This window comes from Astatotilapia calliptera, unplaced genomic scaffold (assembly GCF_900246225.1).
Source record: "Astatotilapia calliptera unplaced genomic scaffold, fAstCal1.2 U_scaffold_76, whole genome shotgun sequence".
Classification (NCBI taxonomy): Eukaryota; Metazoa; Chordata; class Actinopteri; order Cichliformes; family Cichlidae; genus Astatotilapia; species Astatotilapia calliptera.
Window position 1 is genome coordinate 1 of NW_020535818.1, and position 24,843 is coordinate 24,843.

Sequence of the window (24,843 nt, forward strand, 5' to 3'; positions counted from 1 at the left end):
GGGAGGGCACATAGATTCAGAATTAAGAGTCACCTTTATTGTCATTGCACAGTATTGTAAAAACTACAGCAAAATGAAATTTTCTTGTGTGATCAGTACCAGCATTCACACACAAACCTATTTACACAAAAGCTTAAATACTTACATTAAATTAAGTTGATCTTGCCAAGAAGGATAGGTGGAGTCTGTTGAGTTCTGTGATGGTCCTGAGAAAAAACTGTTGAGCAACCTGGTGGTATGGACTTTGAGGACTTTCTAACGCCTGCTGAATGGAAGTACGAAGAAAAGGTTGTACGACGGGTGTGTTTTGTCCTGCAGAATATTGTTTGTTCGTAAGGGGCAGCAGGTCCTAAAAAGATCATCTAGGGAGGTCAGAGGCAGTCCAATAATTTTTTTAAATCTGTTCTTATTACTTGTTTGAGGGATTTCTTGATCAATAAGCCTATAAAGAGATATAATGAATATTTCTCATGTGGCACCTTCAGAAAATTAATTGCCCACCTCTGGTATAAAGTGTTTTGCACTTAGTTACTGCAACATTTTTATGTTACGGTTAGAATTTTGTGTAATTAACATCAAATTTCTGTTAGGTTGTTGGTGTTGTAATGGCGTGGGGTGTATTTTATTGACCCCTTAGTAGCAACTGAGTCTCATTTAAACAACACAGCCTACCCGAGTGTTGTTGCTGACCATGTCCATCCCTTCATGACCACGTGTACCATCTTCTGATAGCTGCTTCCAGTAGGATCCCACACCATGTTCAAAAACTAAGATCATTTCACACTGGTTTCTTGAACATGACAATGAGTTCACTCTACTCAAACAGCCCCCACAGTCATCAGATCTCAATCCAATAGAGCACCTTTGGGATGTGGTGGAACAGGAGATTCTCATCATGTATGTGCAGCTGACAAATCTCTGAGGAATGTTTCCAACACCTTGTTGAAGCTTTGCAAAGAACTGATATTGCTCTTTAGGTAAAAAAAGGTTCCGACTGGTATTAGCAAAGGGTACCTAATAAAATGACTGTATTAATATAGTTCGGTGTATTGTGGTGACCTTTCCTGAAGTAGGATGGACACTCGGAAAGTTCATCCTCCACCAAGGTCAATGCCCAACTTTGCAATTTTAAATAAAGTCGTCTTGAACTGTGCCAGAAATGTTTTTTCTCCTCTCTTACCCTTCTCCACTGGGTTTCAACAAAGTACTTTATCTCATTATCTCTTTCATAGAGATACTAACCTCAAGTGAAGAATGTGTGTGAGCTTTGAGATCCTAATATAGATTTATAAACTGAAAGTCAAAGTGTTGTTTATTGTTTGCGTCTTTCATGGTTCTTTGCCAATCAGGGTGCGGCAAAGCCACATATCAGCTTTATACACACACTCTGGACCCATAAAAGCATGTCACACCCAGCATGTGTGACATGCCCAACAACCACTTGAGCTCCTATTTTGAGTAAATGTTTTCTGGCGTGAATAAAAAAGCCAAGCCTTTTTCTAAAGTTGTTTTTCCCCCACTAACTGGAAGGTCATTATTTATTGACATCACATATTTCTCATGTTAATAACTACAATCCATACTGCTTTATAAAAGTATAGCAATTATTCACTTCAGCTGACAAATATTAGACTGATGTTTCCAGTCGGATGCCTTACTTACTTAAACAAAAAAAAAAAGATATTGAAGTAGAAATGTTTCTTTGATTTGCTGAGAAAATTCTTCACATTAATAAACGGGACGCCCAACATCATACCAACCTATCTAAATCACCAGCTATTGTACACAAAAACTGTACCCAGCAGTTAAAACTTAGAAAAACACATTTAAAGAATTTGTAACTTCTCGAGCCAATTTTCTCCTGAAACTGCTGCACATCAAAGATCCAATAGATGCAATAAAATGTCAAAATGGTTTTAGTAGAAGTTCTCTGAGTGTAAAAGTCTCATTCTGCGGCATCCTGACTTAGACGTTATTGTTTTGTGGCTTTGTTGGGGGGGTCAGTCGTCTTTGTCTCTCTGTCGGAGGCTCCTCGATTTGCCATTTTGTGTCTTGTTCCTTCGGAACGATGCCGGACCGCCTTCTTCTCCGAGGGAAGTGATGATGCGTTCTTTGAACTTCGGCTTGGGCTCCGGGGGCAGCTCTGCTGGAGCGCTGGCAGTGCTTCCCTCCACTTCAGGCAGCTGCAAATCCACATTTTCACTGAAATGAGAATAAAAGAGACAAAGAAAAGCTCTTTAGTAGCTGCCGGCACACATATGTAGGATCTCGCTGTGTAACAACTCAAAGATGTTGCACTTACTACGGATCCTCTTCTTGCAGGATCTGCTCCCAGACTCCGTATGGATTGGCAGCTTTGGCCTCTTGGCTTTCGTTCCCTTTGTTTCGCCTGTTCTTCTGTTTTCTCCGGTTCAGCTGTTGTGTTTTGGACCTCCTCAACTTTTGTCGCCTCTTTATCGTCATCTTTAGGAGTGTCGTCACTCACTTTACCTTCATCCTCTTTTTCTGATGGCTCCGTCTCTGCTTTCCTTTTCTGCAAACAAAAATCAGGAAACCTGAACTGTAACAAGAAGAAGGTGAAGTTCGTCTATACAGACTCTCGCCTTCTCTTTGAACTACTCACCCTGAAGCTGATCTTTGGCACTTTGGGCTGCTGGCTGGTTTTCTCAGGGGCTTCAGCCTCTTGAGATGATGGGGCCCCGTTGGAACTCTCCTCCTCTCCTGATAGAGGCTCTGGCTGAGGGGTCACGGGATCCTCTGGACCCTCTCCTTCTTGGTTGGATTCAGAGCTGGATCCAGGCACCTCATCAGGGGGGAAGTCAGCAGGCTTCTCCCAGCTGGACTCTGAAGGGTGAGGGAAAAAATGGATGTAATCCCACAGATGACATGAAATAGAAGAAGCCATTCATTTAGAAAGAGAAACACTCCACCTCCGGTTTCTGTGTTGTAGTAGTATGTGTAACCATCAGGACTGACAGCTTCCATCCAAGCAGAGCCTGAAGTACTCTAGGAGAAACAATATTAAGATATATGAGCAACAGAACACCCCATTTGTAATTAAATTATTATATATATTATATATATATATATATATATATATATATATATTATTATATAAAACAGATATTAACTCCAGTCTGTTGAGTCTGTTCAGAGGCTGAACTCGCTCCCTGGAGGCCTCTGGTTTTTTCCCACTTAGATTCTGTCATATATAAACAGACAAAGGCAATAATCAAATGGAATACTATTTAAAAAACTAAACAAACTATAAACAGACAGACTTTTCACGACATTTTCCATTATTCCTCACCTCCTGTTATTGTGTTTGTAGTAATACGTGTTGTCCATCATCTGTTAGGCCTTCAACCCAAACCTGCTCTTCTGTTTGCTGTCTGACCCTTACCGCTTGCCTTCGCTGCTTTCTTCTGTGGCTTCTTGGCTGGGGTTTCACTTGAACTTGTGGCCGTGCTGTCGTTTGCTCCGAGAGCTTAGACCTAAACACAAAGATGCTCCGCTTGAAATAAATCCAAGGAATTATACTCACAGGTTAAAGAACATCCCCGACAATTACCTTGCGCTTCTCTTTCCATCCTCTTCAGATCTTCCTGATAGGCCTTCAACGCAGCTTCCTCCATCGCAGCAAACTCTTTGGACATGCGTTCCTCCTGCTTTGCCTTTTGAATGCTCTTCTCTTAATCTGCAGGAGAAAGATAGGGTGAGATGAGTGGCAGTGGCTTGTGGCCAATAGGGAGACAGTATTGCAGTCAGCTGTGTTTATGTCTGCACCTTATCTCTCGGTGCCAGTCGTGGAGAATGGTGCCAAGACAGGCAGGCTGCTCATGCCTGTGTGTATCACTCGAGCACAAACTGATAATGATAGTGTGCCCTGTGTGACCGTGTACTGGGAGCCATTTTATGCATAATAAAGCTAAAATAAATCAAAAATAGAGCTTGTTCAGGAAGGAGTCAGGGTAAACAGTATAAAATTTGTGATATTATAGTGAAAAATATTTAAGAAAAAAAAATGTGTGTATTATGTGGTTCTTCTTTCAGTTGCTCCCTTTAGGGGATCATCTGCCACCATCTCATCTTATCTCTAGCGCACTCGCCTGTCACACCAACCCTCTGCATGTCATCCTTCATTACATCCATGAACCTCCTCTGAGGTCTTCCTCTTTTCCTCCTGCCTGGCAGCTCCATGTTGTCCAATATATTCACTATCCTCCTCCACACATGTCTAACTTTCTCTCCAAATCACTTGACCTGGGCTGTTCCTCTAATCCTGTACATGCTGGTCACTTCCAACGAATCAGAATCTGCTTTGCTGGCCAAGTGTACCAGTCTGCAAGTTTTTCGCTATTGAAGTAAACAGGATAGACAGACGGTACAGACAACAGCAACAATAACAACTTGTATACCATATACATATGTGTAATGGTACAATGGTGCAGTTTAAAGATGTTGGGATAAATTATGGAAATAAAAAAAGTAATGAATAACTGGTTACTACATATACAGTATATACATTGGAGGCTGTGACAGTTTATAGTTTTGTTAGCAGGTCTCACTACCATCATGTAAATCATCTTAGCTCTCTTGTGCACTGTCTATTGCTTTGGATAGTAGATCCCAGGTAATTCAAGACTTTATTGATTTTTACGGACACCTGTGTCTTTCTAAGTAAACAGACTGAAGGCCTCAATGGGAAGCTTTTCATATGAATGTAAGTCAATTTAGCACGATGCATGAAGCTCAATTTCTAGACTTGTGGATGCTACAAAATAGATCTTAATTGTATTATTTGCTCAATTATTTTAATAATTTGATAATATTATGTAATCTGTTTACTTCGTATATTTAAAAAAACAGAAATAAAAGTTAGTACCTCTGAAATTTTGGCAGCCACATTTTCTTTGTGATTTTTCCCCCTTTCGTGGAACTCGATGCTCTGTAGAGAAAAACGCGAGAAACATTAGCGTGGACGCCGTCCTCGGTAACACGTAGCCACATCTTCCTGTATACTCACGGGCTTATTGTCTGCAATCCAGCACTTGCAGTACTGGCAGAATTTCCTTGGTTGTGACTTCCAGTAGTCAGCCCTACAAATGCAGAAATCAGTCAGACTGGCTGAATAACTGGCCATGTGTGTTATATATTTCAAAGCTTAAATAGCAAGAGTCTTGTCCCGTTACTTACATTTTTAAGTCTCTGTGGTGAAAATAAGATCAAGAACTTAAGAAGAATGAAATGTGAAGACGATTGCTTCACTCATTTCAAGAATGACAACATGGTCCGTTTGTGATGACGTCATCGACAGCCGCCGCTGAACGACAGACGGAGGTCGATACTGAAGCTCGATGTATGATGTCCCTCTGGTGGATAAAGAAGAAATCGGCACGTATTCTTGTCACCCTGCTGAAAGGTTTTTAGAAAACAGCAGCTACGCCATAGACTCCTTCAAACACCCTAGAGGGACGTACTGAAATTCGTTCATAATATGGCACTTTTTTACTACAGCCATACTCGCTCAACTGTCAAATGGAAATATAAATATCCGACATCACACCCCTTGATTAACGTCCCATATGGTCTAGCGGTTAGGATTCCTGGTTTTCACCCAGGCGGCCCGGGTTCGACTCCCGGTATGGGAACTATTATTTTTGTTAGTGAGTCTGCAGAACTTTCTTGAATCGCCTTACACTTCAGCTCAAGCACCTAATGCTCGTTGAAAATGGTACTTTTTTGGGAACATTGTATTGGTCCGCATGAGACACGATTACAGACAGTTGCGTCATCACTAGTGGCCGCTACGTTTAAAGGCAGCGACTGACCCACCGACTTTGCCTGAGCACGGAACCGCTTCGCCGGTGGGAATAATCGGTTTCCTGTACAGTTCCGTGCCCGTAGCTCCGGGGCTGCCCATGAACGGCACCATGGCCGCGTCTTCCCACCGGATAATGCTGGGGCCACTGGTTGCTGCTATCGACCAGGGCACGAGCTCCACCCGCTTTCTGGTAAGACAAACCGGAGACAGCAGGGGCAGGAGGGTCTCCTCTAGCTAGCGGGTCACATTTAAATGACTGTGGACAGAGCCGCCGGTGTCCTTGGCTGTGCTTTTCATGCGGGAACTCACAGTACTGTATCTACAGAGGAAATCTATATATTCATAACAAATGTCTGGTATCGTTTCACTTTACTGCAGTAGCAGTCTGTGCTCCCTGTAAAAAAACAAAACATAAGATAAACTACCTTATTCATCAAGTTGGATGATCGTGCCTGGTTCTTGTTTTCCCAATAAATGTTGATTCTGAGCTTCTATTGGAATCTGTATAAAGGGAAATTTGTACCATGTAGGCCTCAATTCCAGGAATGGTTGACAAAGATTTGCACATGAAGGACATGGAGGCAAAAGAAGAAGAATAAAGCTAGGAAAAATGCACTAGTTTCAGTTAACAAGTAGTAAACTTTCCTATAAAGCACCGAACTCAAATAGTAATACAAGAAATATAAATTACATAGTATTGCCAAAAAAAAAAAGACAGAAACGTTAGACCGTATGTATAATTTAATGTATTTAACAAGAGAAAGGAAGACGAGCCACACACCCAAAACAGTCAGCTACTTTTGTTTTAACATGTGTTCTTTTTTTGTTTATGTCCTTGGGTGTGGCTGATAGTTGAGTGCCAAGAGTTTAATTGCTCTGAGTCACCTCAGCTGTCAGATAAAGACACATGGGTGAAGTGAATGTGTGTTCTGTGGCATTTAAACGTTTCATAACAAGTAAAAGGTAATATTTTTGCTGATTTTATTTATTTACATTTTTTAATGTAGTTTTGCACATTTTATTTTATTTATTGTTCCAGTGTTCTTGCACCGACTGTATCTTTGCATCTAATACCACAAGACACGTGCAGAGGTATTTTTGAAGGTGATAATTGTCCTGGGGTGACATATGCTATGCAGAGTTTACACTGCTTATCGCTTTAACACTTGCTTCCTCTAACACCGGTTGCATATTGCTATGTCAGGTCTGTCTAGGGTGTACCCCACCTCTTGCCCTGTGATAGCTGAGATAAGCTCCAGCCCCCAGTAGAAGTGGAAATCACCAGAGACCCCATAATAGTGACATATTGTCACAGTACTTCAGTCACGATACAATATTTTTAACATTTTGGCGATATGCTAAATATTGCAGTAACATGGATTGCAATGTATCATCTTTTTTTCAACTGCAAATGATGTCTTTAATTTTTTTAAATCAAAAATGATATTATCCTGTAAGATTAAATTATCTCACTTTAGTTATTTTTTTCTTCTGCTAAATCAGAATGTCAAACATACCAACACTGACACTAAAACCTGCGATTATTGTTGCCATAAGGTGGCATTTGTGGATGTAAGGAGGTTTGCTGTCCTATTATTACTTGTGTAATCAAGTCATCGGCCCAATAAAAATTAGCAAGTAGCTTTGTCGAGTTTGTCCAATGTCAATTTAATACAAGTTTTCTTGGCTAACGTCATCTCAAGATAGTGGTGCATGAGATGAGATGTTTATAATATTCCCAGAGTGTTTTAATTAATTTTTTTCCCTTGATGGCAGCTGCATAGTTTAGAAAAGCAGGTTTGTGATTCAACGAATGACAGTTTAAAGCCCACAGCTGCTGGGAAAATGTAAATGATGGCGTGGAAAAGCCTTTCATGTTGTTGTGCTGAAACAGGAAAAAAAGCAGGCCTGGGAAGCTTTCCCAGAATCCTATCTGTAAAGGCACTGTGACGTTTTGTCTCTTTTAAGGTGTTTAATTCAAAAACAGCAGAGCTCCTCAGCCATCATCAGGTGGAAATCAAACAGAGCTTCCCAAAAGAAGGGTGAGTGATAAAACTACTGAAAATCCTCCACGTCACACCACACATGTTTATCTGTTTTAAAAATGGATTCTTCTCGCGATGTTAAGCTGGGTGGAGGAGGATCCCAAAGAAATCCTGCAGTCGGTGTACGAGTGCATGGAGCGGACATGTGAAAAGCTGACGCAGCTCAACATTGACATCTCCAACATCAAAGGTATGTGTGCATGGGGTTCACGCTGCCACCTGAGCACCATTTTCATCCATTTCAAAGCTCTGAAACCTCTGCTGTTTAAATTTGTCCAGCTATTGGAGTGACCAATCAAAGAGAGACCACGCTTGTTTGGGACAAAGAGACGGGGGAGCCTCTCTACAATGCAATCGGTACAGTCTGATATCTCTGTGCGACTTGTTTGATGTGTGTCCTACAGACCTGACATTAGCATTGAAATAAGCACTGACTTCTTAATGCCGCTTGATATTTGATATTCTATTTATTCGCTTTTTAAATCTTGCTTTTTTGAATTTATTGAGCTATTTGTATAGATAAAGGCACTTTATAGCTCTTTATTATTTTATTAAGCTGTTTACCTGGTGTAACTTGATTATATTCATTTAGACTTTTGTTTATTTTAGCTACTCAATTGAACACCTTCTTTTTGTGTAGTTTTAACATTTCAATGTTTGCTTTGTCATGTTGTTTTAGTTATAAAGTGGTGCTTTTCACTTCTGTTTGAGCCTCATTCACACATATACACTCACACTCTAATGAATGCATTGGGGGCATCTTGGGATTCAGTATCTCTGCCCTCGACTTCCAGACTGGAGGAGCGAGGGATCAAACCACCAATCTCACAATAAGTAGATGACTGTGGTGGAACAGCAGATTCACATCATGGATGTGCATGCTGTCATGTTATTATGGACCAAAACATCTGAGGGATGTTTCCAGCACCCTGCTTGGAAAATGTACCTAATAATTTGGCCAGTGAGTGTATGCAGCCTCTCAGTTCCCTCCAAAAAGCCAACTTTATTTTTATTGGCTCCCCCTCACCTGACTTCCTCCAACAGAATTCCCACCTTTGCATCTTTATGAGGACACAAGAAATCTGGACCCAGCTGGCATCAGCTTGGCACAAGAGCATTTATCGCTTAATGTTTTGGCCTGCAGGGATTTCTGGTTTATGCACTGCCATGTTCAACACAAGCAGCCATGACTGTTACTACATCAGGGTGCTGTTGGTCTGATTGTGGATGTTGTGAAATAACTGCCATGCCTCTATTTAGTGTGGCTGGACCTGCGGACTCAGTCAACAGTTGAGCGGCTTATAAATAAAACTCCAGGAAGAAATAAGAACCACTTGAAGGTAACGTTGATCTGTGTTTGAGTTTGCACTTTTGTTCTGTTGAGTGCAGTTTAGGTAGGATGGTGTTGGCTATTTTCATCTATTTGAGTATATAATGTTTTTTAATCCCTGTGTATTTTGTGTATGGCCTCACATAAGAGATTCACATTCATGTCATTGCCACCCTGCAGCATAAAACGGGGCTCCCGATCAGCACTTACTTCAGCGCCGTCAAACTTCGCTGGTTGATGGACAACGTGGACGAGGTCCACCAAGCTGTGGTCTCGCACCGCGCCATGTTCGGCACAGTCGACTCCTGGCTTATTTGGGTAGTCACAGGCTTCCTTCTTTAAGAGAAGTCATAGACATGTTCTTTGAATAAAGTGGAAAACTATATTGACTTTATTTGTGTTTCTTTATTTGTGGCGCAGTGTCTGACAGGGGGTAAGTCAGGTGGAGTCCACTGCACGGACGTGACCAACGCCAGCAGAACCATGCTGTTTAACATTCACACGATGGACTGGGATCCAGAACTTTGCAAGTATGAGAGCTGAAAGTCACATCATAGTTATTTATGTATTCTATCATATTGGTGAAGAGGGTGGGGAAATACCACCTATAACACCTCTAAAATTATTCTGCTGAAGTCTCACCTCTCAATGCCATCAGATATTTTGGTATTCCTATGGAGATCTTACCCAGGGTGAGGAGCTCATCAGAAATATACGGCCTTATGGTAAGCATACGCACACTGTCTCTCCTAATCACAAAATCACTATAATCTGTGGTTATATTAACTTTTTACACTAAAGATTTCACTGTTAGAGTGACTCTAGTGTTCAGAGAGTGCATTGCCTCATGCAGCGAGACTCTAAAAGATAAGAGTTTTGTTTTGTGTTTGTACTTACCTCAGTGTGCTTTCAGACTGTTTAAGTGCATGAAAGTTGATTGAGAAATTCTTTTAGGCATTTTTTGTGTGCCATTGTCTCTCTTCTCTCACTGGTAGAAAATATGTTCTAGCCGGGTAAGTAAGAACTCACCATCCCTATTTTCCTTCACATGCAAAGCCAACCCATCCTGCTTTTAACCCAACACAAACACACCATCACTCAGTGCATTTCCAAGATTCATATGAAGGCTAATGTTTCCATTAGATTAAGCGTCAAGCATTTAGAGTAGAGGTGGGAATAAGAGTAACCTCTGATAAGATGCTATTGTGACATTTGTGTAGCCAAAGATGGAAAAACAATGTAAAAAGGTAAAAAGCAAGAATTATGAATAAACTGAAGAAAGATCAGCGTTTTCACTATGATGTGACTTTAGTAACTAAATATAAAAGCGTACAGAAAGTGTTTTTTACTTTTAGTCTTTGTCATGCTAGGAAAGGTTTATCACTGCAGCCTGCCTGTTGATGCTTTGGGTGGGCATGTTTTTTGGCTGAGCCCAAATGCACATGGCAAAGCAGCTCTTTTTCTTTCATGCACCCATTATGAGTAGATCCAGAGTGACTGTGCATACACGGAAACTAAATCTTTGCCCTGACTTCAGTAATATTTGCTCCAAAGATTTCCCCTCAGTCATTATAAAGCATTGTTCTTATCACAGCTCATTTTGCTGCCCCCAAGTGACCGATTGCAGGCATTACCATCAATAGAGCAGAGAAACTGTAGAAGTAGAAAAGACCAGTGAGTGTTTTTACAGCCAGTACACAACCATGTCAGCTCTATTGGAAATGTGCTAGATGGACCCTGTTCACTGTGGTGGCATGCTCCTGGGGTGGTTGTCATTAGTGGACCATCTTCTTCTCCTCCAGCATCCCATCTTCTAAATCTCTTCACTCTTGGGCATGATTTTATTTCACCGACTTTTTATGTGTTACCTTTTTAAATGTCATACCGAAGCCACGTGTAGGAGTGAAGACATTTTAGTAGATACAGGTTCACACTCACCCGCCTTTGTTTCCCTCACTGTGATTTCACTGTTATACTAAACTCTGTACAATTCAAATTTCAGCAGTATGTTTTTGTTATTTGGCTTCATACAGTCAAATAATAATGAATCGCCCCCCCCCCCCCCCCCCCCCTTTTTTTTTTTTTTTTTTTTTTCTTTTTTCAGGCTATTGTTCGTAGTGTTTAAAATTTAGTTTTTGTGCTATTGGTTTAAGATTTTAACAACAACAACAAAAAAAAAGAATCCCAGTTATAATCAGGCATGAGTGTCAACATCTACTTAATACAAGAGACAGTTGATGCCATTTTACTGTTAGGTGCTTATACTTGCTTTCATTTTTTTCTCTTGCCAGAAATCAGGGGCTCTTTCAGGTATTCCAATATCAGGGGTAAGTCTGACTTAATTTTTAAAATTTTTTTTAATATTGTTTTAGTGTTTGTCATGCAGTGTGAGAGGTTAATCCAATATGTGTATGTATTCTATTTAAAAAATAAACAGTGTCTTGGGGATCAGTCAGCAGCGCTTGTTGGGCAGATGTGCTTTCAGGACGGGCAGGCTAAAAACACGTAGGTGATATTTATAGGTCTGCTTTTTATTAAAACTTGACCCCTTTGCTAAAAATCCAGCTAAGTAGGAGTTTATTATGTTTCAGGTATGGGACCGGCTGCTTTCTCCTGCGAAACACTGGGGTTAAGGTCCTCTACCTAAGACTTGAGTTTAAACACTGTGGTACCATCGTACAGGCATTTACATAGAGTGCTACTTTTCTTGTGTCTGCTGTTTTACAGCCTGTGATGTCAGAGCACGGACTTCTGACCACTGTGGCGTACAAACTTGGTCGGGACAAGCCTGCCTGTTATGCACTGGAGGTACAGTATATACAGCATATATAAATAAAGTGATATTTGACATGGATATCAAAACGATAACGCCCACTTTCATAATATTCTCTCTAATCCTTCAGCTTTTTTCCGAAGTATGGAGGACAAAAACTGCCAAAATCAAAAACACATGATTGACTTTGTTAAAAAAAATAAATAAATAAAAATAAATAAATAAATAACTTAACTTCGTTTTAATAATAATTTGTTAAAACTCTTTCAGGTGTTCCGATATAAGGTTTTCATGATTTTTCATAAAAATCCAATAATTTAATGAATTTCATGTCATAAAACCAAGAAAATGGAAATATTTTAGAAATCTGTCAAAAACGTGTTTAAAGCTAAGAATGACGGAAGTCACGTTTTTATTCTCAAATTTGAGCTGGCACAGTGATACATTTGAGTGTAAATGTATAAACAAGGTTTAAAAATAATAAATACAACTGGGGAAAAGTGGGCAGGAATTGCAAAGGCAAGATCAATTAAAAAAAAAAAAAGAAAAAAAAAAAGAAGGAATTAAAGATAAACAAAGAAAATTAAATAAATTATAAAATAAGGGGATTAATACAGATGTGAGTATATGTATGTTGCAGCTGTAGTTTAGCATTTTGTAATTGGTTTTATTTTTTTTTTTTATTGCATTTTGACTTTTTGTTTTTAACTCGGGTTAGTTTCAGAGTGGAGGGCAGATGTCAGAGGCGATATTTAAGGAAATCAGAATAGGACTCACAATGAACACACACATACAATGAACACACCTATCAGCTGAAATTGATTTTTTTTTTTTTTTTTTTTTTTTTTTTTTTTTTTTTTTTTACTAAAAACCAAGGAAATTTTTAGTTAGCTAAAAAATAATAATTTTCTTATTTATTAAGTGAGCTATATATTTATTTAGATTTTGGCCCGTTTAGTCTTCCAAAGAGGATACAGAAATGTGAGTATCTGTGAAATGACAGGTAATCTGAATATGTATTGTTTTTGTTTTCCTGCTCTTTGCTGTCAGGGCTCCGTGGCCATCGCTGGAGCTGTGGTCCGCTGGTTGCAGGACAATCTCGGGATCATTGGATCATCTGAAGAACTTGGTAGGTTCTGCTCTTGGTTCGGGGCATGTGGTGTATCCGGATTATCTGTAAAAGGAATAATAAAAGTTGACTTTGTACATGTATAGAGATGGACCGATCCGATATTGCGTATCGGTCCGATACTGACATAAATTACTGGATTGGAGCGACTGCCTCTTCTCTCTCCCCCCCTCTCCTGCTGCTACTTCAATCATGAAACTGATCAATGATCAGCTGATCGGCTTTTCTGTCGTGAGTCCGTCTCTCTTGTTTGTCTATCGCCTACTTCGGGCCAGAATGAGGAAATCAGCGGCTGAACAACAGCAGTGCGTTTAAGCTTGATAAGCTGTTTTTAGAATTTATTTACGTTCTACACCAGGATCCTTAATAGTCAACGGTGCAATAGACTCCATACTTGAAATGTGCAATTCACTTGTATTTTTCTTTTTATTCCTATTTATTCTATTTATCCCGTGTGTGTGTGTGTGTGTGTGTGTGTGTGTGTGTGTGTAAAATATTCGACCTTTGTTAAGCTCATTCACAGTAACTCTTAACACTGTTAAGCTGTAACACATTAAATATTGAAAAATACACTTTTTCCAGTACGGTACATTCAACTTCCACAAATCCATCAAACTCTTCACCTTCAGTGTCTGAGTTAAACAGCTGGGCAATTTCGGCATCAAGCATGCCCGGATCCCTCTCATAGGGCTGGGCGATATGACCCAAAATTCATATCTCGATATTTTTTAGCTGGATGGCGATATAAGATATATATATCTCGATATATTTTTTTAAAGCCATAAAGTAAGAACAAAAAGAGAGTTCTTAGTCAAAGCTGTGTCCCAGATGTCACACAGGCACTTTTATTAACATAGAACAGATGTACATAAAATTTACTCAAAAATAAATTATGAGCATTTATTAAATAATAATGCTCCATAAATAAAAGAAAACAATGTTGTTTTGTGCATAACAAAAAGCTCACAATTGTGCAGTCAAAATGTAAACTAAAAGACGCTGAGCATAATAACAAAGACGGACAGATTTCACAGCTGCTCTGTTCCCAAGTTTTACTGCGTGACTGACAGCCTGGAGTTTGAAATCCGCTTCGCAACCACGTCTCTTAACAGGTGCCATTTATGGTCCTTATACACAGTAGGGTAATATTACGTTGAAGCACAGTACGTATCACTCCGCGAGGCTCAGCCGTAATGCTCCGACAATCCATCAAGCGGTGCAGCTCCGTAGCTTACCAAAGTCGTACTAAAACGTTTTTTGACAGATTGCTGAGCGCCGTGTTCCACATAAAATCGGTTCGCAGTCATCAAGCACAACCAGAATTCATACATAAGGCGCGCTGTCAACTTTTGAGAAAATGAAAGGATTTTAGTCCGTGCAGCACCTCTGGGCTGCATGGCGTTAGCGTGGTTAGCTCGTTAGCGTGGTTAGCTAGCTAACACGTTGACGCCGTCCAGCCCCACGAACGGCGATGTGCAGTAACTCGTTAACGGAGATTTGCCGTGTCCATCTTGTCGCTTCCTGCAGGTGAAGCGATGGGGGAGGAGGGGAGGCCGAGTAACGTTGCGTAAAGACGAAAGTGGACGAAAGAGAGGCAAACTTGCGGCTCCACATAGACTATATCGATATAAAGGATATTGTCACATCTTATATCTCGTATAAAAATATATCGATATTTTTTAAAAACTCGATATATCGTCCAGCTCTACCCTCTCATCATTATCTGAATCAGTCTCGTTGCTTTTACTTAGCTGTTCAGTGATTATTCCAGCCTTCGTGAAAGCTCAGACGACACTTGAGACTGATACCTTAGCCCAAGCATCCACGATCCATTGGCAGATAGTGGCGTAACTCGCTCGGCGTTGCCTCCCTGTCTTCGTGAATGTGTGTTCGCCTTCTGTCATCCAATGCTCCCACGCAGCTCGTAATTTAACTTTGAACGACCTGTTGATACCAATATCTAGTGGTTGGAGTTCTTTGGTTAATCCACCCGGAATGACGGCAAGCTCCGAATTAGTTTTCTTCACTTGGGTTTTGACAGCCTCGGTGAGATGGGCGCGCATGGAGTCGTAGATCAAAAGAGACGGAGATTTGTGGAAAAAGCCATCCGGTCTCTTGACATAAACTTCCCTCAGCCACTCGCTCATTTTCTCTTCGTCCATCCAGCCCTTTGAGTTAGCCTTGACGATGACGGCCGGAAACCTTTCTTTTGGCAAAGTCTTCCTCTTGAAAATGACCATGGGTGGTAGTTTCTGGCCATTAGCTTGGCAGCCCAGAACTACAGTGAAGGATGACTTCTCGTTCCCTGTGGTGCGTATAGATACCGTACTGGTCCCTGTTTTCTCGACAGTACGGTTCACGGGGATGTCAAAGGTGAGGGGGACCTCGTCCATGTTAGTGATGTGTTCTGGCCGGATCTTCTTTTCAGTGATCTTATTCTGGCAGTAGGTGCGGAAAATGGCCAACTTTCTTTGTAATCGTTTGGCAGTTGCTGTGAGACAGTAGTTCTTGTGCGGATTGAGAGATTATGCCTTTTCATAAAACGGAAGCACCAAGAATGTCCCCCTCGAAAGTCGTTGATCTGCATGTCACATGCTACCGCTGTTGCCTTGAGTCGAATAGAGACTGTAGAGACACTTCTACCTGCTGTTCTCTGTTCAATAACCCACTGTTCAATTTTGTCCTCTAACTGCGGCCATCGCGCCTTGTTCCCTCGGAGACTCCTTTTGGTCTTCTTTACTTGTTTTAGGTCATCTTTTTGCTTCCTCCACTTGCGCACCATGGACTCATTAATGCCGAATTGTCTCGCAGCTGCTCTATTTCAACTAATTGCTCGAAGTTTAAAATCAGCTTCGTAAGCGTGTCTCTTCGCGGGTGCCATTTTGGAGTCGTTATACACACACAACACGGTAATGTTGTGTTGAAGCACAGTACGTATTACTCCGCGAGGCTCCTGGCAACGGTAACCGTAATGCTCCAAAAAGTGGCGCTAAAAATCTTTTTTTGACAGAGTTTTGAGCATAGTGTGCCACATAAAACCGGTTCGAGGTCAGTAAGCACAAACCAAAATTCATACATAAGGCGCACCAGATTATAAGGCGCACTGTCGATTTTTGTGAAGATTTAAGGATTTTACGTGCGCCTTATAGTGCGGTAAATACGGTAAAATGTCTGGCTTTTAATAAATAATTATCTGAATCTTACACCCAAAGTTTTAATCTGATGTAAAATGTATAGAAGTCCATTACTGTATATAGTAACTATTAAGTCTAATATACCCTAGTAAGCTATAGTACTTTTTCCGTTGGGAAGATACCATCTGTGCAGTCTGCAGTTCTGTTGAAGAAAGATGTTGAATCTATTTAATTATTCTTGAAAAATAATTGATTTCTGTGCATTTTTCATTTTTTTTCACACTGCATCAAATTAAAGTTGATTACGTTGATTAAGCATCATGAGGTGGAGGGTGGGTGGTTCCCTATTTTATTTATTTATTTATTTATTTATTTATTTATTTATTTATTCATTCATTTTTTGCTGGGAGTTTTAGAACCCTATTAGTTAGGTTGCTTACTCTTTAAAATACCAGAATAGGGAGGATGGAGCAGGTTTAAGTTTATTAGATTGATCAGTTTTGCTGAACTATGAAATATTTTGGGTGCAGTGCATTTTTTGCATACAGGTATAACAGAATAGCTTTAGTGTTTTGTTTTGTTTTTAACTTGAGTATGAACTTATACAAAAAGCAGCAAGACATTAAAAAATGTATAAACTAGACAGCTGTTTATGACATCAGTGTTCACAGAATTTTTACTTCATTTGCCGTTTTGTGTTTTTTGTTTTTTTCCCCACTGCAGAGAAGTTGGCTGCTTCTGTCGGCACATCTTACGGCTGTTACTTCGTTCCTGCGTTTTCGGGCCTTTATGCACCTTACTGGGAGCCCAGCGCACGAGGGTACTGAGACTGTGGTGAACATCTTAAAGCGTCTGCTGAAATGCACCTGTCTGAATCAAACTTTCTCCGTGTCACAGAATCATTTGCGGGCTAACTCAGTTCACTAATAAGAGCCACCTCGCTTTTGCTGCTCTGGAAGCCGTCTGTTTCCAGACACGAGAGGTACGCGCTTTGTTCTCTTGAAAACTAGTGTTCAGCTAGTGAAATGTTTGCCTTTGCTTTAAAAAAAACGCATTGATATGATGATGTGTGCAGATACTGGACGCCATGAACCAGGACAGCGGCATCCCGCTGACACAGCTCCAGGTAGACGGAGGAATGACATCCAACAAGCTGCTGATGCAGCTGCAGGCGGACATCCTCTGCATCCCTGTTGGTAGGAGTGCCGTTCACTCCGCCCAAGTGTCATGCCACAAGGAAGTTGACACGGTTATTTGTTAAGCACTGACCAAACCAGTCATGCAACCACAAGTTATATCTATTTATCTGATGTAAAACTACTGAACAAGAAATGCCTCTGAAGTTGAGCCACTAACATAAGTGTTTTTTCATATGTAGTATGATGTATAATAGCTCATTCATATATACATGTATTTGTCATTTTTCTGTTGTTGTTATTATTATGAGTAGGGATGGGTATTGATAAGATTTTCACGATTCCGATTCTATTTTTGATTCTGTTTAACGATTCGATTCTTTATCGATTCTTTTTAAAAAAGGAGAACACACAGGTCGATTAGCTTAGAACTTTGTTTTATATCTTCTCTTTGAACAAGATAGAAATTTAGGAGTAACATGGCCTTACAAACCCAACAGTGAGATCTTAAGAGATCCAGCCTACGGCTCTTCAATGGGGTGTCACAGGGACCCCAGGAAAAAAAAATTGTAAATGTAAAATAATAAAATAAATATTCTTCTGTAGCAATAACAAAGTTTAACATAAATTATTCTGTAGCAATTACACAAGAATATCCAGTAATGTCCCTGCCTACAATTAAACACATTCACTTACCAAAGTCAAAATGGGGGCATCTGCTGGCAAATGGGTGCAAGCCTTTGACCACAAACTTAGTCACTGCTCGGTGACATTCATCTATCCTGGCCTGAAAGGAGACGCTACCGGTAGACTGCAGCGAGAACTGCCAGCATCTGAGCCAGACTCTGTCAGTCTCTCTCATCATGGTCACCTAAATGCACAGTAATGGCAGGTTTTGTAATAAGGCAGATCGCGCTAACATAATATGCACTGTTAGTTGATTATTTACCTGCCGCATTAACGGGAGAGGACGTGCAAACGTTACCGCTGCTGCTGGGTTGAGATTCACGAGAGCGGAATTAAAAACACGACATTCATTTAAGGTCATTGTGTGTTTTGTGAGCAAATGCTTTTGCATATTCGGAGTGTTTCCTCCCTTAAATGAAACATCTACTTTGCAAGTATTGCAAGTTGCCCAGTGGTCAAACTTTGGAGCGTTTGAGCCGCCATGTTTCCTGCCAGGTAAATGATGCTCCGCAACGTGGTGACGTCATTTGGGGCGACTGGAATCGATAAGGGAATCGTTTGCAAAAATGGCAAACAATTCCAAGGAATTGAAACAGTGGGAACCGGTTCTCAACAAGAACCGGGTTTCGATACCCATCCCTAATCATGAGTAAATATAATGTCCATTTCCAGTGAAACCATCCATGCCTGAGACCACAGCTCTCGGTGCAGCGATGGCAGCAGGAGCAGCAGAGGGGGTGAGCGTTTGGAGTCTGAACCCCGAGGACCTGAGCGAAGTGACGTCAGAGAAGTTCGAACCTCAAATCAACCCCGAAGGTACGTTGGGCTGCTGCCAGAGCTCTGGCTGGCTGATGAGATCAGATAATGCTTAAAATATGCGATGCTTAAAAGTAAACACACTTATCTATGTTCTACAGAGAGCGAGTTTCGATATGCTCGGTGGAAGAAGGCTGTTGAGAAATCCATGAACTGGGAGACGATGGAGCCTGTTTGCAATGGAAACGGTGGGAAGCACTCACAGCTCAGAAAAGGTTTAAACTCCAAGACGAGGCCATAAATCAAAAAACAATACCTCAAACAATAAAAGACACATTCATGTATTTTGACGCCTGTCGTTTAAAAAAAAAAAACGTTACTGCCCTGATATTACTGATAGGTGATTTTAGTCAAAACATTATGAAGCTCATGAGTTTATCCACGGCTCAATCTGTAATCTGGTATAGTCAAATTAGGTGATTATTATGCTGTATGGGGATGTTCTTCTGTTGTTATCAGAAGAACATCCCCATTTGTTTAACTAACACTATCATGCAGCTGTGTGCTTGCAATGAATATTTTTAAAATATTGTTCCTGAAAAACTCATTTATATGTTCAAGAAGCTAAGATAACATGCAGTACTGTGCAAAACTCTTGTACTATGTTGAGGTCCGGGCTCTGGGGTGGCCAATCCATGACTGCTTGGGTTTTACTGTGCGTTTTTCTATCTAGGTATGCTTTTCCTTTATCAGCAGTGTGTTTGGGATCATTGCCATGCTGATAAATGAAGCTGCTGCCAATCAAAGCTTAAAATCGGTTCTTTGAGTAGACACAACACTGGTTCATCCCCTGAGTTAGCACAAACAAAAATCATTCCTCTGAAAATGGGCAGGTACAAGGACTGGACTGAAAATGAGTGAAAAAGCAACCAATGTCCAAAGAACACCTTTGAAAGACCTTGAAAAATTCTGGAGAACTGTTGCTCAACACCGCTTAAAGAAAAGAAACTCTGGGTGCATGGAAGCAAAAATCACACTATACTGATTCTAAGATATCTATGTTTATTCCTAATTAATGTTACAATATATATTTATATTATTTGAATATATTTATATTGTTCAACTTTGACATCTAACATATGTGTTATATTATTATATTCAGTATTGTTCTGGTAAATTTACCAGTATATGGATCTTTACCTGAAACCCAAGCAGTGCAGGGGTTTGGTAGTATAAGGAAATGACGAGTGGATCAAGACTTTTGCGAAGTAGTGTATATTTTCCTATGTTACTACAGTGTGCAGAGGTAGAGGCCATTTTGACTTGCTTTTAGTTCGCTGCTCAGAATCATCGTCTCTCTTCTTCTCTGTTCCGTGCTCGTTTCATGGAAAAGGTGAAACCAGTATCTTCAGCAGCGTCCCGCTTGGCTTCTACATCATTGGCAGCATGCTGATGTTAATTGGAGCGAAATACCTCACAGGTCAGTATGTCTACTCTATACTCATACGTGATGCCAGTGTTTACGTGTGTCACAGGTGGAGCAGATGTCTCGGGTGCGCAGCTCCAGTTGCGAGCACAGAAGCTCCACCTACCTGTTGTTTGCATTTACAGGAATGTTAGCTTAAAGGGAGGGTAATGGCAGCTAAAAAGGCTTGTTTCAGTCAGAGCATGAACTGATGAGGTGAAGCAAGTTCCAGGAAATGAAAATTATTTTGAACAATGACTCATTAAAAACTGCTTTGATAGAGAGACAGAATAAAAACAAGTAACTGAGGGTGTTGTAGGTAAACATTGCAGGTTAAACATGATGAACTTTTTTGGAAACAAGTTTCCAAAGTTGCTCAATTAAAGTTCAGATTTCCTAACTTGACAACTATGGCTACGTTCACACTGCAGGTCTTAATGCTCAATTCCGATTTTTTGATCAAATCCGATTTTTTTGTCTGCTCGTTCACACTACAAATAAAATGCGACAGCAAACGCGCTCTAGTGTGAACGCTCAAAGCGGCCCGCATGCGCAAAAGAAGATGTCACACACAACGCGCTCTGTTTAGACCCAGAGCAACAGTATTGTTTGACTGATGGCCCTTAATATAAAGACTTCGGTCTTCACGTTTCCCAATTTTTGCTTTAAGTTATTTTGTTATTTACATAATAATGTAAATAACCTAATAATGATCCTTATTGCCGTTTAAGAGAGGAGCGGTGCTTCAAAGGATAGCTGCAGATTTCTGTCAGAATCTGCAGATTATACAGTACAAATAAAATGTTTACGTTGTCTTCCCAACAGTTTCACTGACATCCACACTGGATGGCCAGGAAGCGTTCGCGATGTCTTCTCGGGCGCTGATAATTGGCTTCAGTCTTGTGTCGGTGACGTAAAAGGCGGATTTAATGCGACTTGACCGTTCAAACAGCAGTCGCTTTCTAAAACATCGGATATGTATCGGATTCAGTACCACATACGAAAGTGACCCAGATCGGATTTGAAAATATCGGATTTGCGCCGTTCACACTGTCATAGCATGATCGGATATGGGTCGCATAGGGTCAAAAAATCGGATTTGATGCGCTTTCGCCTGCAGTGTGAACGTAGCCTATCACTCTACATAATAAAAAGAGCTCTTCATGGTTGTAGTGCCAGCTGTTCAGATTTTTAAAAACAAATTACCAATTTACCTTTGCAAGCACTCAATTGGAACAGTTTGACGTTAGGTGAGATTTTGTGTTAGTACTTATTACACTTTTAAAAAGCCTTACTATTTGACAGCTCTAGTGGAGAGTAAACCTTTCTCAAAATGAAATGTGTGCCCCTTTGTTACTTTTCTTTCAGGCCACAAGTAGACTGTGATTTCTGGAGGCATTAAATTGACGTGGATGGGGGGGAGAGGAAACAGGACCAGCGCTTGTGCTCTTGTTGAAATCTTACCCAAAAATCATTCCAGAGAGAGACACAGACCTCCTGCTGAGCCTCACCGCCGAGTACGAAATCAGGACAACTCTGACTAACGGGACATCTTCAATATCATTTTCATGGTTATTTAATTTTTAAAAAATTATATTTGTGGCAAAGAACACATCAGTATGGTATCCATTAATTTTAGCAGCATTGCACATGCAGTGTTTCCTTTCCTTTTTTACAGGGTGATGCATTTCTGACTATTTATGTAGATACTTGTAAATGTGTAAGTGCGAAATGCTGTCTAATTTGTTTGTCACGGTTAACCTTGAACTGTGTAACCCTCAGACCCTCCACAGTGAGCTACAGGAACTTTTTTTAGAGCACTTTATAATTTTTTTTCTTTGTTTTTGTTTAGACGATCTGTCCTAACGAGTCTTTGTATGGTGTATATGTATTTTTTTCTTGTTTTGAACAGTTGGGATTAGGACACAGAAAGTTTGAGGTAGTCTGTAGTAAAACTGAAGGGACAGGTGGGACGTGGTGCACTGACGGGTCTGCTTTTAGTGAAAGTGAACCTGTACATACTTGATCGGTTGTTTGGATATCTGTGGGAGTGCAGTGTATGAGGAAAGCCGCACATGCATATTCTTACACCAGGAAACAAAACGGCAGCAGCAAGTTGTAACTTGGTTACTGTTCAGCCCAAAATGGATTCAATGTGTAAGCCTAGTCATGGTTGACAAGGTCTGTTCACCCTGAGATTCATCTGTGATCATCCAGATTAAGCTGGTACGCTCATTTTTGGGCGACACCTGCTTTTTGTTGAATGTACTGGATAAGCAAAAAATAAAAAAATAAGTGAAGCATTTAAAAAACAAACAAACAAAAAAAACAAACAAATTACAGTGGCAGCTGAAATACTTTCGGTATCGCTGCAGTGAAAACTGCCATCTACCCTGATGAAAGGCCCATGCAGAATGTAATCTCTGAAGGCATCCCTCCCCACCCTTTCTCCCCTCTATCTCCCCACATTGATTGAGCTGTGATGTTGGCTAGCTGCCTGCATTGTTTGGCTGGAGATGTATGCGGCAGAATATCGCTCACGGCAAAGCTTGAGGCTTTTTTTCCCTTTTTTTTTTTTTTTTTTTTAATTAACTGTAGCAACCTGTTTATTTCTGAGTCACAATTACAGCTAAACATATTTTGTTTTTAACATGTTGCGCTCCGTTTAAGTTTCACTACACCCAGTGGGAAATCGTCTAAACTGTGCAAGGTTGCACCTAAACAGGCCATGATTACGATGTGTAAACATGATTTCCGCCGCTCTGAGCGACTGGTTGCGTCTCTGTGGGCTTTAAAAAAAAAATGTATTTAAAATGATGGAAGTTAGTTTCCAGTTCATGCAAAACATGCTTCTGATATGCAAATGAACGCTCGTTTGAAACAAACTTTAACTTGCTGCACTAAAACGTAAAGGTTCAGAACGTTTCTCCAGTGAAATGATTCAAACCGACGCAAGCTCTTTAAGTGGCTCTCTTTGCTTCGTGGTCGGGGCTTAAGTTTCAGTCGGGCCTGATGAAGTACGAGCGTCCCTGGTTGGGAAGGTTGTAGGCAGTACATGTTTGTTTCTGTGCTTGCTCTCTGTAACCCTGGACTATTAAATTATGCAGCCCTCTTATGACGTGAAAATGCTGAATATTCTGTTGTGATATAAAGAGTTTACAAATGAATATGTGAGAGGAAAGCAATGGAAGAACAAAGTGTAACTGCCAACGTTTGCCCCCTGACCTTTAACTGTGAAATGGGAAAATTGCTTTGAATAGTGACATCACCTCCCTGCATGTCCTTACCTGAAACGCACCAACAGTGGAAAGTATTTGTACTTGTCATGTGAACTGGTGTTTTTCTTGCTGTCACATTAAAGAGCAATTTCACCCAAACTCTGCGGCTCCAGGTGTGCTGACCTCTCTGAAGATTGTAGGTCAGATCTGCAGTAAAAGAGAAACTGCAAACTAACCCTCAGACTTGAGAAATGTTTGAAATGAGGAAAAGGATGTGCATGCCATCGCTTTTCAAGTGACAGTTTCCTTGTTGAAGTGACATGTCATTATTAGAGAGATGTGTACTGACACATGACCAACAAATGCAGAGTCAGTACGTTTTTGCTTTCAGTGAAATGAAATCTAACAGCCAGCAAGAAAATATATTCGTTTCCTTAGTTACACTGTTGTTGCCCTGCTTAAAAAAAAAAAAAACAAAAACGTATAACTTCCAACCACTAATGTGGAGTTTGTAGCTGCAAAACATAAATAGGCTAAACAGCTCGCATCAAGATGATCATTGATTTACTGTTGGACAAGGACGACAACAGCGAGGACTGTGGCTGTGCAGAATGAGCCTGCTGCGGGTTGCAGCTTTCTAGATAACTGTTCACAATACAAGTGTGTGTCTAGAGCAAGCATTCAAAACTTAATTTATGTAACACACATACAACCCAATCACTTTGCTAGGCAAACCAGTTCAACTGCTCTTTAACACAGATATCTAACCAGTCGGTCTCATGGCAGCAACTCAATGCATTTACACATGTATACATGGTCGAGATGACAAGTTGAAGTTCAAACCAAACATCACAATGGAGTAAATTTAAGTGACTGAATGTGGCACAATCGTCTAGAGTTTACAGAGAATTGTCTGAAAAAAATATTCAATAAGCAACTAGCAAGTGTTAAAGCAGATGAGCTACAGCAGCAGAAGACCACACCAAAACGGGACACTAGATTAGAAAATACAGCTGGTATGAGTCATTTTCTGCTGCAACATTCAGATGGTAGGTGTAAACAACATTGATGCATGGATCCATCCATTCCATGTGAAAGCACAATGTGGGTACACAAGGTATAACCTAAATTGAATCAGATGGATGTAAAAACAAAAACAGCAACAACAACAAAAAATAACAACTAGTAAAAATCACTTTTTAAAAACCAACATTAAAACAAAAAAATGTCTTCAGTTGAAGTCAAAAATCAGTCAGTTCATCAAAACATTACTGTTTATTTATCAGCCTACATTTATACACCTTTATATATATATATATATATATATATTACACACAGTGGTTTGC

At 40.3% G+C, this 24,843-nt stretch overlaps 1 protein-coding gene, 1 non-coding gene and 1 pseudogene across 4 annotated transcripts; 2 read left to right on the top strand and 1 right to left on the bottom strand.

Annotated features, from left to right (window-relative positions):
• Positions 1-1,984: 1,984 nt before the first annotated feature.
• Positions 1,985-5,555, bottom strand: LOC113018395 (WW domain-binding protein 4-like; annotated as a pseudogene).
• A 24-nt stretch (positions 5,556-5,579) lies between these two features.
• Positions 5,580-5,651, top strand: trnae-uuc (transfer RNA glutamic acid (anticodon UUC)). The gene has a single exon. It is a non-coding gene; the product is annotated as a tRNA-Glu (tRNA).
• A 98-nt stretch (positions 5,652-5,749) lies between these two features.
• LOC113018396 (glycerol kinase-like) lies at positions 5,750-23,656 on the top strand. Of its 3 annotated transcripts, none has more exons than XM_026161464.1 (21): positions 5,750-6,014; positions 7,793-7,866; positions 7,953-8,059; positions 8,149-8,226; positions 9,130-9,209; positions 9,380-9,517; positions 9,620-9,729; positions 9,858-9,924; positions 10,195-10,212; positions 11,491-11,526; positions 11,637-11,704; positions 11,791-11,833; positions 11,927-12,007; positions 13,023-13,101; positions 16,959-17,055; positions 17,133-17,217; positions 17,311-17,431; positions 18,731-18,874; positions 18,976-19,062; positions 20,208-20,294; positions 21,648-23,656. In XM_026161464.1, exons 1-21 carry the CDS (start codon positions 5,922-5,924, stop codon positions 21,656-21,658), a joined length of 1,704 nt encoding a protein of 567 aa, XP_026017249.1. In that variant the 5' UTR covers positions 5,750-5,921; the 3' UTR covers positions 21,659-23,656. The 3 variants fall into 3 exon arrangements, with proteins under 3 accessions (XP_026017249.1, XP_026017250.1, XP_026017251.1); XM_026161466.1 differs by lacking the exon at positions 5,750-6,014 and adding an exon at positions 6,708-6,787; XM_026161465.1 differs by lacking the exon at positions 10,195-10,212 and having other exon boundaries at positions 5,751-6,014.
• The last annotated feature ends 1,187 nt before the right edge of the window (positions 23,657-24,843 follow it).